Below are 16,787 nucleotides of genomic sequence, written 5' to 3'. Positions count from 1 at the left end.
TCCATTGGTCATGTATGGATGTGAGAGTTGGGCTGTGAAGAAGGCTGAGCGCCGAAGAATTGATGGGTTTGAACTGTGGTGTTGGAGAAGACTCTTGAGAGTCCCTTGGACTGCAAGGAGATCCAACCAGTCCATTCTGAAGGAGATCAACCCTGGGATTTCTTTGGAAGGAATGATGCTAAAGCTGAAACTCGAGTACTTTGGCCACCTCATGCAAAGAGCTGACTCATTGGAAAAGACTCTGATGGTGGGAGTGATTGGGGGCAGGAGGAGAAGGGGACGACAGGATGAGATGGCTGGATGGCATCATGGACTCAATGGACGTGAATCTGAGTGAATTCCGGGAGATGGTGATGGACAGGGAGGCCTGGCATGCTGTGATTCATGGGGTCGCAAAGAGTCGGACACGACTGAGCAACTGAACTGAAATGAACTTCCTAACTGCACCTCTGGTTAGAATCAGCAACTGACAGTCGGAGCATAGATTTCCAATATTTGGAGGACAGAGTCCTTTTTGCCTTCATCTGGGCAAACTGTTCTAGGAAAACATGCATAGCTGCATGTGCCTCATGAGTTGGGTTAGGGGCTGGGTAGGGGTAGCTGCTGCTGTGCTAAGAGCTGAAATTTAAACCATAGTAATGTTTTGCATACTCTCCCTCCAAGAAATAAACAATGAATTAAAATCAACTAAACCTGTAGATTTAGTTACTCCTTGGAAGGAAAGTTATGACCAACCTAGACAGCATATTCAAAAGCAGAAACATTACTTTGCCATCAAAGGTCCATTTGGTCAAGGCTATGGTTTTTCCAGTGGTCATGAATGGATGTGAGAGTTGGACTGTGAAGAAAGCTGAGTGCTGAAGAATTGATGCTTTTGAACTGTGGTGTTGGAGAAGACTCTTGAGAGTCCCTTGGACTGCAAGGAGATCCAACCAGTCCATTCTAAAGGAGATCAGTCCTCGATGTTCTTTGGAAGGATTAACACTGACGCTAAAACTCCAATACTTTGGCCACCTCATGTGAAGAGTTGACTTATTGGAAAAGACTCTGATGATGGGAGGGATTGGGGGCAGGAGGAGAACGGGATGGCAGAGGATGAGATGGCTGGATCGCATCACGGACTCGATGGATGTGAGTCTGAGTAAACTCCGGGAGTTGGTGATGGACAGGGAGGCCTGGTGTGCTGCAATACATGGGGTCACAGAGGGTCAGACATGACTGAGCAACTGAACTGAACTGAATCTTCCTTTGGAAGTTAAAAACCTTCAGTAGGCTCTGGAGTTCCAAAAAGTTGCATGAGGCAGATTCTGCCAGTGCAGTTTTTGTCTAGGTGGGGTGTCAGATTCCTGGTGCTTCCCACTCTATATCTTCCCAGAATCCTCTCTATAGATCCTTTTTGTGCTGTCCTGAGCTATGTCCTGAGTTACAGAAATTGGGCTCTGACTCAGGGCAGGGCTAAAAATGGACATATTTCTCTTAAGCTGACATGGCTCAGGGAAGGATAGGAGCTGGTCATTGGGCTCATATCTTGTCTAGGTCCTCCAGCCCCCTGGGAAATCTTGTTTTTCCCAAGAGATGGCCTGAGGGTTGGCTCTTCACAGCTCCGTTGTCCCTGTGGAACCCTTCTGGCTCCTTCTGCCTCCTTATTGTCCATCTGCCTTGTCTAGGGGTGGGCAGACATTGAAGACTTAGGGTAAACTAGCACTTATCCTCTTAGCCTTACCCTGTAACTATTGGGTATCCTCTGTGTGGAGTCGGAAGGGACTCCAAGTAGAGGTCAAGAGTCCAGGATAAGTGTTGGCCCTGTGTATTATGCCTAAGGTTTCCATTCATCCTTCCAGCCAGTTTTGTACAGACAGAGGCTCTGGCTTGAGGTGTGTTTAAAGGTGGGGTAAGAGTGGTGGGGTTCTCTCTTGAGTTCATGTCCTGGTGGAACTTTTGGAGAATGAGTGCCCTGCCAAGGAGAGAAGAGGTTATTTGGTCCAGAAAGTAATATGTCAACCCTCCCACCAGTTATGGGGAGAAGATCCCATATACAATTTTGGAAGAAACTGTACAGATTAGCTCTCTTGGATAGAATTTCTGTGAATAAAAGCCAAATGTACTTTCATTGTTGCCTCTGTCTTTCTGCAGATAATGCCTTGAACACCTCTGTAACCAGATACCTTTGACTTTCTCTTTTGGCAGAGGAATGTCACAGCATCCGGAGTCATCCCTCAAATTTCTCTGATCATGGGCCCATGTGCTGGTGGGGCTGTCTACTCCCCAGCCTTAACAGATTTCACGTTCATGGTGAAGGTAAGAAAGAAATTCCTGGTTTTCCTGCCCTTTGAGAGTTATGCAGCACCTCACGTGCAATAGCAATCATTCCTGACCCAGATCTGGGTTGTTATCTGTACAGTTGTATTGACTTTCAATGTAGTGATGATAAAATCTTGGTAGGGAGAAAGTTTTGGCATGAAAACTGCAGCTTGTGTGCATTCAGTGGCAGAATGTGCTTGGGTACTTCATTGGTGGGTGATTTTACTTGCTGATATGAATTTCAGATGATTTTAGGTAATCAAAGGATTCTATCCTCTGCCCAGACAGGTGATTATTTACTGGATTCTATTAGAAAGTTTCTCATGGAAAACTTTTCTGTAATCTGTTTCATTGGGAAGTTGTTTCTTATGTTCTGCCTTTATTTATTCAGCTCTTTGCCATTTTATTATATTTTGTCTATGGTGATAATGTTAAATCTGATTTCTAGCTTCATTGTGCAAGGTACATATCTTTATTACATGATTTAGATGACTTGATGTTTTAAAATGATTTTGGGGGACTTCCCTGGCAGTTTAGTGGTTAAGACTTTGCCTTCAAATGCAGGGAGTTTGGTTTTGATCCCTGGGTCAGGAAGATCCCCTGGAGAAGGGAATGACAACCCACTCCAGTATTCTTGCCTGGAGAATTCCATGGACAGAGGAGGCTGGTGGGCTACAGTCTTTGGGGTCGAAAAGAATCAGACACGACTGGCCACCTCAAGCGAAGAGTTGACTCATTGGAAAAGACTCTGATGCTGGGAGGGATTGGGAGCAGAAGGGGATGACAGAGGATGAGATGGCTGGATGGCATCACTGACTTGATGGACATGAGTCTGAGTGAACTCCTGGAGTTGGTGATGGACAGGGAGACCTGGCGTGCTGTGATTCATGGGGTCGCAAAGAGTCGGACACAACTGAGCGACTGAACTGAACTGAACTGAAAGCGACTAACATACTTTTCTGGGAGCTAAGATCCCTTAGTCCTCATGGCCAAAAAACCAAAACATAAACAACAGAAGCAATATTGTAACAAATTCAGGAAAGACTTTAAAAATGGTCCACATTTTTAAAAAAGTCATATAAAGGGAATCATACAATATGTAGCCTTTGAAAAAAATGATTTTTAAAAGAAGCCTATTTGAAATCATACGTGTATAATTACCCTTACCCTGATACTTAAAAAAGTCTTTTCTCTTAAAATATTTTTAAACATAATGAGCAATAAATGTCAGGAGAAATTAGTGTACAAAATGAAAGAGAATCATCCAAGATGAAAGCCGTGTAAACATAGGGAGCGTACATAGGAAACGCTTTTCTCTTTGGCATTAGGAATTAAGATTTAGCAGAGTCCTTACCCCTTAATTCAACTATTTTTTCTTAGTGATCGATTAAAAACAACCTAAAAGTTCAATGTTCAGTTTAGGTTGGGCTTTAAAAAATTAAGATGACCACATCCTTTACTTCCTGAACAAAGCGGATTCCTTGAACTTTGCCCACTAAATCTGTGTATGCCATACCTACCTGGTGCTACCCTAGTTGTCTTTCTACCTGGTAGGAATGGAGGTGTGGGATCAGTTCCTCTGGCTAAAGCCTTCTTTCCTCCTCTCCCTAATTACATGCTGGGATTTTAAAACATTTTCTCCTGTTTTATTGAGATATAATTGACATATAACATTGTTCTAGTTTAAGGTGTACATGTTGATTTGATATTGCAAAATGATTACCCCCATAGTCCTTGCATAAATGCCATTCCTATTTTGTGATGATAACATTTAGGATCTACTCTCTCAGCAATTTTCCAGTGTATGAGATGATATTTACTGATAACTAATCACCATGTTGTACAGTAAATCCCCAGAACTTATTCATCTTATAATTGGAAGGTTGTATCTTTCAATTAACATGCCCCCCCCACAACTTGGTAACCACCATTCTTTTTCTACTAGTTCAGCTGTTTTAGAGTCCACATATAAATGAGATCAAACAGTATTTCTCTTTCTCTGGTTTATTTTACTTAGCATATGCTAAGCAAAGTGCCCTAAGGGTCTATTCATGTCACAAATGGTAGGATTTCCTTTTCTATCATGGCTTGATATTTCTCTGTGTGTGGTTGTGTGTGAATGTGTGTCACATTTTCTTCATTGATATGCATATCCAGTGGATAATGCTGTGTGTGTGTGTGTGTCACATTTTCTTCACTAATATGCATATCCAGTGGATAATGCTGTGTGTGTGTGTGTGTATGTGTGTCACACATTTTTCTTTTTAATCCATTCATCCATCGGTGGGCACTTGTTTCTGTATTTTGGTTATTGTGAATAATGCTGTATTGAACATGGAAATGCAGATATCTCTTTGAGGTCCTTTGGATATATACCCAGAAGTGAGATTGCTGGATCATTTTATAGTTTTTAGCTTTTTGAGGAATCTTTCCATATTTTTTTCTACAATGGCTGTATCAATTTACATTCCTACCAGTGTGCACAAGTGTTCCATTTTTTTCCACATCCTCACTAACACTTGTCATTTCTTGACTTTTTGGTAATTGGGATTCTAACAGGTGTTTTGATAATTGGCATTCTAACCTCATCATGGTTTTGGTTTGCATTTCCCTGATGATGAGTGATAATGAGCATCTTTTCATGTACCCATTTGTATATTCTCTTTGGAAAAATACCTGTTCAGGTCCTTTGCCCATTTTTTAATCAAGAAAACTTTGCTGTTGCTTGAGTTCTCTCTATATTTTGAATATTAACTCCTTATTAGATATATGATTTGCGAATAGTTTCTCCCATTCAGTAGGTTTCCGTTTCATTTTGTTGATTGTTTCTTTTGCCCTGTAGAAGCTTTTTACTTTGATATAATCCCACTTAGTAATTTGTATTTTAAAATTCATTTATTTATGGGTGTGCTGGGTCTTTATTGCTGTTCTAGGTATGAGGGTTTCCATAATTGCAACATGTGGGCTCTAGAGTGCTGGCTCAGCAGATGTGGAGCATGGCCTAAGTTGCTTGGTGGCATGTGTGATCTTCCCAGACCAAGGATCAAAGCTGTGTCTCCTGCATTGGCGGGCGGTTTCTTTATCACTGAGCCACTATGGAAACCTCACATTTATTCTACTTCCGTTGGATCCTCTTTTGGTGTCATACATAAAATTATTGCCAAGACCAGTGTTAGGGAGTATTTCCCCTGTGTTTTTTTTCCTAGAAGTTTTACAGCTTCAGGTTTTTAAGTTGCTAATTCATTTTAAGTTAATTTTTGTGAGAGGTGTAAGATATGGGTCCAAGTCCAGTTTCACCTTCTGCATGCAGTTATCCAGTTTTCCCATTGTAAATTTACTGAAGAGACTATCTTTTCCTCACTGAGTATTCTTGACTCACTTGTCAAGTATTCATTGATTGTATATGTGAGTGCTTGTTTCTGGGCTCTTGATTCTTTTCCATTAGTCTGTGTTTCCCTTTTTATGCCATGACAGACTTCTGTTGAAAAAAGCCATTGCAGTTTTGATAGGAGTTGCTTGGAATTTATAGATGGCTTTGGGTAGTATGAACATTTTGACAATATTTTTATACATAAACATGGGTTCCCCTCCCCCATTTATTTGTGTCTTCTTTGGTGTTTTTCATCAAAGTCCTATAGTTTTCAATTCCTTGGTTAAATTATTGTAATTGTTCGATGCTATTGTGAATAGGCTGGTTTTATTTCTTTCTCATATTTTATATATAGTGTATATTTTGTATATAGTATGTAGAAGTATAGCTGATTTCTATGTTGACTTTGTATGCTTTGTCTTTTAATCCTGTGTTTTAACTGAACTGAACTGAATTCCATTCTTCACTGGTAGAATTTTAATACCTACATATTGGTACTACCTCCTCTTTCTCGTCCTCCACAACTAATCATTAAGCCTTAACCAGTCTGCATCTTAAATTTCCCATGTATTTAATGAGAGTACAGTAAAAATGCTAGCAGATTCTCCTTTAAAGGACTAGACAAGGTAAATATAAAGTTCATATTAGGGGGAAAACCACAGTGTAAAAATAGACATACCATGAAGGAAGTGCAATGAAGGGCTAGTGCTGCCAGGGGAGAAAATACATTATAAAGCTAAAATAGCTAAAGCTGTTTGGTCAGTTTGTAAATAAGTAGCTGCTGCTGCTAGGTCGCTTCAGTCGTATTCGACTCTGTGCGACCCCATAGATGGCAGCCCACCAGGCTCCCCTGTCCCTGGGATTCTCCAGGCAAGAACACTGGAGTGGGTTGCCATTTTCTTCTCCAATGCATGAAAGTGAAAAGTCAAAGTGAAGTCACTCAGTCATGTCCGACTCTTAGTGACCCCATGGACTGCAGCCTACCAGACTCCTCTGTCCATGGGGTTTTCCAGGCAAGAGTACTGAAGTGGGTTGCCATTGCCTTCTCTGTAGTAAATAAGTGGACCAGGGAACAGAACAGAATTGAGAAATAAATCTAAATATACTTGTGTGTGTTAGTCGCTCAGTCATGTCTGATTCTTTTTGACCCCATTGACTGTAGCTTGCCAGGCTCCTCTGTCCATGGAATTCTCCAGGCAAGAATACTGGAGTGCGTTGTCATTCCCTTCTCCAGGGGATCTTCCCAATCCAGGGACCAAACCTCAGCCTCCTGCATTATAGGCAGGTTCTTTACCATCTAAGCCAAATATACTTAGACATTTAATTTAGGATGAAAAGGATATTATTCTATTCAGGGTCATTGATAATATCAGTTTCTCTTATCAAAGACACCAACGATTTCTGTATCACTAAATCCAGTGGACGTTTCTCAATCCTCATGTTTCTTGATCTTCTAGCAGCACTTGACCCATCTCGCCACTTCTTCCTCTTTGAGACATCAGGGCACTACACTCTCTTGTTTTTTTTCTAGCAATTCTCTCATTCCCTTGGTGATCTTATCCTATCTCAAGACTTTAAATATCTATGTGCTGACAGCTCTCAGACCTATTTCTTTAGGATGGAACTGTCTCCTGAACTCCAGGACTGAACATTCAGTTTCCTATCAACATTTCCATCTGGACGTTAATGGGTTTCTCAAAATGGATAGGTTTAGATCTTTCATGAACCTTTCCCAAAGTGCTCTTCTGTAGCCTTCCTCGTCTCAATAAATGGCAAGACCAGCCTTCCACTGGCTCAGGTCAAAAACATTGGCATAATTTTGACTCATATTTTTCTGTCAAATTCCAAGTTCAATCAGTCAGAAATCATATTTGCTCTACCTTAGGATATAATCTAAAGCATAATAAAATTGGCATATATGTCTTATTACTTACACTGCCATTACTTTGAGTCAAACACCCCATTGAGGGTTATTGCAGAATCCTTCTAACTGATTTTCCTGCTTCTGTCTCAGCCTCCTCTCCCAGTTAATTTAAAAAATTTTTAAATACTCTATTTATTTACTTGTTTATTTATTTTTATTTTTGGCTGCACTGGGTCTTGCTGTGCAGAGACTTTCTCTAATTGGGGCAAGCAGGAACTATGTGGACCTCTCATTGCAGTGGCTTGTCTTGTGCACAGGGTTTAGAACACAGGCTCAGTAGTTGTGGCACATGGGCTTAGCTGCCGCTCAGCATGTGGGATCTTCCTGGAGCAGGGATGGAATCCATGTCCCCAGAATTGACAGGCAGATTCTTAACCACTGAACCACTGGGGAAGTCCCCCAAATTTTGAACACTTTAAATTTTCTAATGTAGTACATACTCAGGGAAGTACATAAAGTATGTAAAGCAATTATTATTAAGTACAGATTCATGTATATAATACCCAGATCGAGAAATGGCCCTGGTGGTTCAGTGGTTAAGGCTCTGTGCTGCCACTGCAAGGGGGTGTGGTTTTGATCCCTGGTCAGGGAATTATGATCCCATATGCCATTCAGCTCAGCCAAAAAATTAAAAAAAAGAAAGAAATGGCCCTCCAGGAACCCTGCTCTCATTACCCTCCTAATCACTATTGTCTCTATCCTGCCTAGAAGTATTTATTTCAACTTTTATGATAATTTAAAAATTTGCTTTGCTTTTTGGTTTAAAATTTTATTTATGTCTCACTAAACAGTGGGGTAATGCTGCCTATTTTACCTTTAGTAAATATACATTCTTTTGTGTGTGACTGTGACTTGTGCTTTTAAGGCTTATCCATGTACTTTGTAAAAGTATTTCATTTTAATAGTGGTATAGCCATTACAAATCATGCTGATGTAAGCATTCTTACACGTGTATCTTGCTGCATACATGTTTCAATTTCTCAAGGTCATAGGATATACATATCTTTAGCTTTTCTAGGTAACACTTGTGACCAAGAAGTTGCAGCAAGGTACACTTCTGCTAGTAGTGTGTGAGAATTTCACTTGTTCTATGTCCTTGCCGACTGCATCGATGGCATCACTGACTTGAAGAACATGAATGTGAGCAAGCTCCGGGAGTTGGTGATGGACAGGGAAGCCTGGCGTGCTGCAGTCCATGGGGTCGCAAAGAGTCGGACACGACTGGGTGACTGAACTGAACTAATGTCCTTGCCAGCACTTTTATTGATGTAATTTAATTAATGCCAGTGTACATGTGGTGTGGTCTCTTCTTGTCTTAATTTGCATTTACATGACTGACGAGGTTGAATCCTTTTCATGTGTTTCTTTTATTTATTTATTTTTTGTCTATGCTGTGTGACTTGTGGGATCTTTGTTCCCTGACCAAGAATTAAAAGCAAGGAGTCTAACCACTGGACTGCCAGGGAATTGATTTCTGTGTTTCTTTTGTGGCATGCCTGTTCATTGGTTTTGCCCGTTTTTAAAGATTGAGGTTTTCATTTTTTTCTTACTGGGTTTTTAGCAGTTCTCTATATGGTCTGGATATAAGTATCAACTATCTATGTTGCACCTGTTTTCTCCAACTCTGTGACGTGAAGTTTTCTGTCTCAATGCTATCCTTTGGGCAGAATTAGAAAAGAAATCTTTTTATCTCGAAATTTCAAATGTACAGAATTCTTAACTGAGAATGGGATATATATATATCATGTCCCTTTACCTTTTTAATGTTTCAGTGTATAATTCTTAAGAACTTATATAACCAGTTGTTAAATTCTAGAAGTTTAACACTGATATAATACTTTTTAAAAAATTGTTGACTTATTTTTTACTATGCTGGGTCTCTGCTGCACATGTTTCTCTCGAGTTGCAGTGAGCTGGGGCTACCTTTTTGTTGTGGTGCTTGGGCTTCTCATTGCAGGGGCTACTTTCTTGTTGTGAAGCTTGGGCTGTAGGTGTGTGGGCTTCAGTAGTTATGGCACATGGCTTAGTAGTTGCGGCTCCCAGGCACTAGAACACAGACTCAATAGTTAAGGTGCGTGGGGTTATTTGCTTCGAGGCACATGGGATCTTCCCTGACCTAGGATCCAGCTAGTGTCTCCTGCACTGGCAGGTGGATTCTTAACCACTGAGCCATCAGCAAAGTCCAGATATAATACTTTAAAAAAAATTATAGAATATACATAAGAAATGGTTAATGTGGTAAAAATTTGTTACATTTCTGTACCCTTCAGTTCAGTTCAGTTCAGTTGCTCAGTCGTGTCCAACTCTTTGCGACCCCATGAATCGTAGCACGCCAGGCCTCCCTGTCCATCACCAGCTCCCGGAGTTCACTCAGACTCACTTCCATCGAGTCCGTGATGCCATCCAGCCATCTCACCCTGGGTTGTCCCCTTCTCCTCCTGCCCCCAATCCCTCCCAGCATCAGAGTCTTTTCCAATGAGTCAACTCTTCGCATGAGGTGGCCAAAGTACTGGAGCTTCAGCTTTAGCATCATTCCTCCCAAAGAAATCCCAGGGCTGATCTCCTTCAGAATGGACTGGTTGGATCTCCTTGCAGTCCATTTATATACTTATCTCCTTGCAACCATTACCACCAGAAATTTTTCATAACTACCACAGTTGAAACTCTGGACTCATTAAATGTCAGTTCCTCATTCCCCACTCCCAGTCCCTTTCTATCTCAGGATTTTTGGACTCACACAATATGTGTCTTTTTGTTTCTGGCATATTTTGGTTAGTATGTCTTCATGGCTCATGCATATGGTAGCATGTGTCAACCTTCCTTTATAAGAGTGATTATATTCCTTTGTATCTACTATATTTTGTTTATTCATTTGCCAGTGAACATGTGAGTTGTTTCTACCTTTTAGCTATTGTGAATAATTCTGTAATAAACATCAGTGTATATATATCTGTTTGAATCCCTGTTTTCAATTCTTTTGGATGTATATTTTGGAGTGGAGCTCTTGGGTTCAGTTTGATTCAGGCACTCAGTTGTGTCCAACTCTTTGTGACCCCGTGGACTGCAACATGCCAGGCCTCCCTGTCCATCACCAACTCAAAGAGTTTACTCAAACTCATGTCCATTGAGTTGGTGATGCCATCTAACGATCTCATTCTCTGCCATCCCCTTCTCCTCCCACCTTCAATCTTTCCTAGCATCAGGGTCTTTTCAGATGAGTCAGTTCTTCGCATCAGATGGCCAAAGTATTGGAGTTTCAGCTTTAGCATTAGTCCTTTCAATGAATATTCAGGTCTGATTTTCTTTGGGATGGATTGGTTGGATCTCCTTGCAGTCCAAGGGACTCTCAAGAGTCTTCTCCAACACCACAGTTCAAAAGCATCAATTCTTTAGCACTCAGCTTTCTTTATAGTCCAACTCTCACATCCATACATGACTACTGGAAAAATCATAGCTTTGACTAGACAGACCTTTGTTGGCAAAGTAATGTCTCTGCTTTTTAATATGCTGTCTAGGTTTGTCATAACTTTTCTTCCAAGGAGTAAGCGTCTTTTAATTTCATGGCTGCAGTCACCATCTGCAGTGATTTTGGAGCCCCCCAAAATAAAATCAGCCAGTGTTTCCACTGTTTCCCCATCTATTTGCCATGAAGTGATGGGACCAGATGCCATGATCTTAGTTTTCTGAATGTTGAGTTTTAAGCCAACTTTTTCACTTTCCTCTTTCACTTTCATTAAGAGGCTCTTTAGTTCTTCTTCACTTTCTGCCATAAGGGTGCTGTCATCTGCACATCTGAGGTTATTGAGATTTCTCCCGGCAATCTTGATTCCAGCTTGTGTTTCATCCAGCCCAGCATTTCTCATGAGGTACTCTGCATATAAGTTAAATAAGCAGGGTGACAATATGCAGCCTTGATGTACTCCTTTCCCTATTTGGTACCAGTCTTTTGTTCCATGTCCAGTCATGTTCCAGTTCCTGACCTGCATGCAGATTTCTCAAGAGGCAGGTCAAGTGATCTGGTATTCCCATCTCTTGAAGAATTTTGCACAATTTATTGTGATCCACATAGTCAAAGGCTTTGGCATAGTCAATAAAGCTGAATTAGATGTTTTTCTGGAAGTCTCTTGCTTTTTCAGTGATCCAATGGATGTAGGCAATTTGATCTCTGGTTCATCTGCCTTTTCTAAATCCAGCTTGAACATCTGGAAGTTCATGGTTCATGTACTATTGAAGCCTGGCTTTAAGAATTTTGAATATTGTTCTAGTAGCATGTGAGATGAGTGTAAATGTATGGTAGTTTGAGCATTCTTTGGCATTACCTTTCTTTGAGATTGCAGTGAAAACTGATGTTTTCTAGTCCTATGGCCACTGCTTAGTTTTCCAAATTTGCTGGCATATTGAGTGCAGCATTTTCACAGCATCATCTTTAGGATTTGAAATAGCTCAACTAGAATTCCATCATCTCCACTAGTTTTGTTCATAGTGATGCTTCCTAAGGCCCACTTGACTTTGCATTCCAGGATGTCTGGCTCTAGGTGAGTGATCATACCATTGTAATTATCTGGGTCATGAAGATCTTTTTTGTATAGTTCCTCTGTGTATTCTTGCCACCACTTCTTCTTAATGTCTCCTGCTTCTGTTAGGTCCAAACCATGTCTGTCCTTTATTGAGCCCATCTTTGCATAAAATGTTCCCTTGGTATCTCTAATTTTCTTGAAGAGATCTCTAGTCTTTCCCATTCTATTGTTTTCCTCTGTTTCTTCTCACTAATCACTGAAGGCTTTCTTATCTCTCTGTGCTATTCTTTGGAACTCTTCGTGCAAATGGATGTATCTTTCCTTTTCTCCTTTGCCTTTACCTTCTTTTCTCAGCTATTTGTAAGGCCTCCTCAGACATCCATTTTGCGTTTTTGTGTTTCTTTTTCTTGGGGATGGTCTTGATTCCCGTCTCCTGTACAATGTCATGAACCTCCGTGCATAGTTCTTCACACACTCTGTCTATCAGATCTAATCCCTTGATTCTATTTCTCACTTCTACATTATAATCATAAGTGATTTGATTTAGGTCGTACCTGAATGGTTTAGTGGTTTTCCCTACTTTCTTCAATCTAAGTCTGAATTTGGCAATAAGGAGTTCATGATCTGAGCCACAGTCAGCTCCCTGGTCTTGTTTTTGCTAACTATATAGAGCGTCTCCATCTTTGGCTGCAAAGAATATAATCAGTCTGATTTTGGTATTGATCATCTGGTGATGTCCACATGTAGAGTCTTCTCTTGTGTTGTTGTAAGAGGGTGTTTGCTATGACCAGTGTGTTCTCTTGGCAGAACTCTATTAGCCCTTGCCCCGCTTCATTCTGTACTCCAAGGCCAAATTTGCCTGTTACTCCAGGTGTTTCTTGACTTTCTATTTTTGCATTCCAGTCCCCTATAATGAAAAGGACAATTTTGGGGGGTGTTAGTTCTAGAAGGTCTTGTACGTCTTCATGGAAATGTTCAACTTCAGCTCCTTCAGCATTACTGGTTGGGGCATAGACTCGGATTATTGTGATGTTCAATGGTTTGCCTTGGAAACAAACAGAGATCATTCTGTTGTTTTTGAGATTGTATTCAAGCACTGTATTTTGGACTCTTTTGTTGACTATGATGGCTACTCCATTTTTTCTAAGGTATTTTTGCCCACAGTAGTAGATATTATGGTCACCTGAGTTAAATTCACCCATTCCAGTCCATCTTAGTTAGCTGATCCATCTTAGTTAGCTGATTCCTAAAATGCGACTTTCACTCTTGCCATCTCCTCTTTGACCACTTCAGTTTGCCTTGATTCATGGATGTAACATTCCAGGTTCCTATGCAATATTGCTTTTCACAGCATTGGACTTTGTTTCTATCACCAGTCACATCCACAACTGGATGTTGTTTTTGTTTTGGCTTCGTCTCTTCATTCTTTCTGGAGTTATTTCTCCACTGATCTCCAGTAGCATACTGGGCACCTATCGACCTGGGGAGTTCATCTTTCAGTGTCCTATCTTTTTGCCTTTTCAACACAATGGTAATTCCGTTTAATCTTTTGAGGGAACATTACACTGTTTTTGCACAGTGGCTGTACCATGTTACATTCCCACCAACAGTGCACAAAAGTTCCATCTTCTCCATATCCTTGCTGGCACTTGTTTTCTGTTTTGATGATAGCTATCTTAGTTTGTGTGAAGTGGTATCTCATTGTAGTTTTCATTTATATTTCCTAAGATAATTAGTAATGTTGAGCCTCTTTTCATATTATTTGCCATTGGTTAGGGGCTTCCCTGATAGCTCATTTGGTGAAGAACATGCCTGCAGTGCAGGAGACATGGGTTTGATCCCTGGGTTGGAAAGATCCCCTGGAGAAGGAAATGGCAAGCCATTTGCCAAATGGCAAATCTCATGGCAGAGGGGCCTTTTGGGCTGCAGTTCATGGGGTCGCAAAGAGTTGGGAATGACTGAGCAACTGACACTTTCACTTTCACATATCTTTTTCTGGAGATGTCTATGTCTTCTCGATTGGATTGCTTTTGTTGTTGTTGAGTTGTAGAAGTTCTTTACATATTCTGATATTACAGTTTAACAGATACATCTTTGAAAATATTTCCTCCCATTCTGTGGGCTCCTTTTATATTCTGTTAGTGTTTTTTGCACAAAAGATTTTAATTTTGATGAAGTCTGTGTACTTTTGTTATCTCTGCTTTTGTTGTCATACCTGAGAAATCTTGCCAAATCCAATGTCACAAGAGTTTCCCCTTTTTCTTTTCTAAGTTGTATAGTTTTAGCTCTTATGTTTGGTCCTTTTGAGTTAATTTTTGTACATGGTATTACATAAGGTCCAATTTCATGTTTTTGTATGAAGGAAAGTTATGACCAACCTAGGTAGCATATTAATTTTTTTCAATTTCTATCTAATCAGGTTTTTTTAATATAAATTTATTTATTTTAATTGGAGGCTAATTACTTTGCAATATTGTATTGGTTTTGCTATACATCAACATGAATCTGTCACAGGTGTACATGTGTTCCCCATCTTGAACCCCCCTCCCAATTCCCTCCCCATACCATCCCTCTGGGTCATCCCAGTGCACCAGCCCCAAGCATCCTGTACCACGCATCGAACCTGGGCTGGTGATTCATTTCACATATGATATTATACACGTTTCAATGCCATTCTCCCAAATCATCCCACCCTCTCCCTCTCCCACAGAGTCCAAAAGACTGTTCTATACATCTGTGTCTCTTTGCTGTCTCGCATACAGAGTTATCATTACCTAGATAGCATATTAAGAAACAGAGACATTACTTTGCCAACAAAGGTCCGTCTAGTCAAGACTATGGTTTTTCCAGTGGTCTTGTATGGATGTGAGAGTTGGACGGTGAAGAAAGCTGAGCATCGAAGAACTGATGCTTTTGAACTATGGTGTTGTAGAACACGCTTGAGAGTCCCTTGGACTGCAAGGAGATCCAACCGCTCCATCCTAAAGGAGATCAGTCCTGGGTGTTCGTTGGAAGGACTGATGCTAAAGCTGAAACTCCAATACTTTGGCCACCTCATGCGAAGAGTTGACTCATTGGAAAAGACCCTGATGCTGGGAGGGATTGGGGGCAGGAGGAGAAGGGGACGACAGAGGATGAGATGGCTGGATGGCATCACCGACTCTATGGACGTGAGTTTGAGTGAATTTTGGGAGTTGGTGATGGACAGGGAGGCCTGGCGTGCTGTGATTCATGGGGTCGCAGAGTTGGACATGACTGAGTGACTGAACTGACTGACTGACTGACCTAGTTTTCCCAGCAGTATTTTTTTTCATTATAGTTTATTACAGGATATTGAATTTACTTTCCTGTGCTCTACAGTAGGTCCTTGCTGTCCTATTTTATATGTAGTAGTGTGTATCTGTCAGTCCCAAACTCCAAATTTTTTCCTCTCCCTACTCCTTCCCCTTTGGTAACCATAGACTTGTTTTTTATATCTAGGGGTCTGTTTCTGTTTTGTAAATAAGTTCATTTGTATCATATTTTAGATTCCACGTATAAGTAATATCCTATGATATTTGTCTTTCTCTTAGTCCCTGGTGACTCAGATGGTAAAGAATCTGCCTGCATTGTAGGAGACCCAGGTTTGATTCCTGGGTTGGGAAGATCCCCTGGAAAAGGGAATGTCAACCCACTCCAGTATTCTTTCTTGAGTATTGTAATGACAGAGGAGAGTGGCAGGCTACAGTTCATGGGGTTGCAAACAGTCAGACACGACTGAGAAACTGCCTTTCATTTTCTTTGGTTCACTTTGTATGATAATGTCTACATCCATCCATGTTGCTGCAAATGGCAATTATTTTATTCTTTTATTTATTATTTATTTTTAGTAAAACAAATTTTGGCCATACTAAGTAGAATGTGGGATCTTAGTTCTCCATCAGGGATTGAACCTGTGCCTTTTGCAGTGGAAGCATGGAGTCTTAATCACTGTATCACCAGGGATGTCTTTCATTCTTTTTTATGGCTGAGGTTGCCGTCTATGGGGTCGCACAGAGTCGGACATGACTGAAGCGACTTAGCAGCAGTAGCAGCGGCAGTATTTTATTGTATATATTTAGTACATCTTCTTTATCCAGTCATCTCTTGATGGACATTTAGGTTGCTTCCATGTCTTGGCTGTTGTTAATAGTGCTATTATAAATACTGTAGTGCGTGTATTTTTTCTGAATTAGAGTTTTCTCTGAATATATGCCCAGGATTCCAGCATAATGCTGGATTCCAGCACCATTTGTTGGAAAGACTGTTCTTTCTCCATTGAATGGTCTAAGGATCGTTGTTCAAAACCACTTGACCAAGTATGGAAGGGTTTATTTCTGGGCTAATTATTCTGTTCCATTGGTCTGTATGTCTGCTGTTATGCCAGTTCCACACTGTTTTGATTTTTATAGCTTTGTAGTAGGTTTTGAAGTCAGAAAGTGTGAGATCTCCAACTTAGTTCATTTTAAAAATTGTTTGACTGTCATTCTTTTATTGCATCAATTGGGACGATTTGGGTTTTTTTTTTTTCCCTTCATTCTATTAAGGTGGCATATCACATTGATTAATTTTGGTCTGTTGACCCATTCTCAAATTCCAGGAATAAATCCCACTTGATTATAGTGTATAAACCTTTTAATGTTCTCCTTTGGTTTGT

At 40.5% G+C, this 16,787-nt stretch overlaps 1 protein-coding gene across 2 annotated transcripts in view; it reads left to right on the top strand.

Moving 5' to 3' along the window:
* PCCB (propionyl-CoA carboxylase subunit beta) overlaps nt 1-16,787 on the top strand; it is a 97,995-nt gene that overhangs the window by 21,480 nt on the left and 59,728 nt on the right. For both annotated transcript variants that reach the window (XM_068972272.1, XM_068972271.1), the window contains one exon: nt 2,188-2,298. In XM_068972272.1, the coding sequence (XP_068828373.1) occupies nt 2,188-2,298 (111 nt within the window). The remainder of the gene's footprint in view (nt 1-2,187; nt 2,299-16,787) is intronic.

The sequence above is a fragment of the Capricornis sumatraensis genome, chromosome 1, assembly GCF_032405125.1.
Source record: "Capricornis sumatraensis isolate serow.1 chromosome 1, serow.2, whole genome shotgun sequence".
Lineage (NCBI taxonomy): Eukaryota > Metazoa > Chordata > Mammalia > Artiodactyla > Bovidae > Capricornis > Capricornis sumatraensis.
The sequence above is the reverse complement of the archived record's forward strand: the minus strand, read 5'-3'. Positions and strand labels throughout refer to the sequence as shown.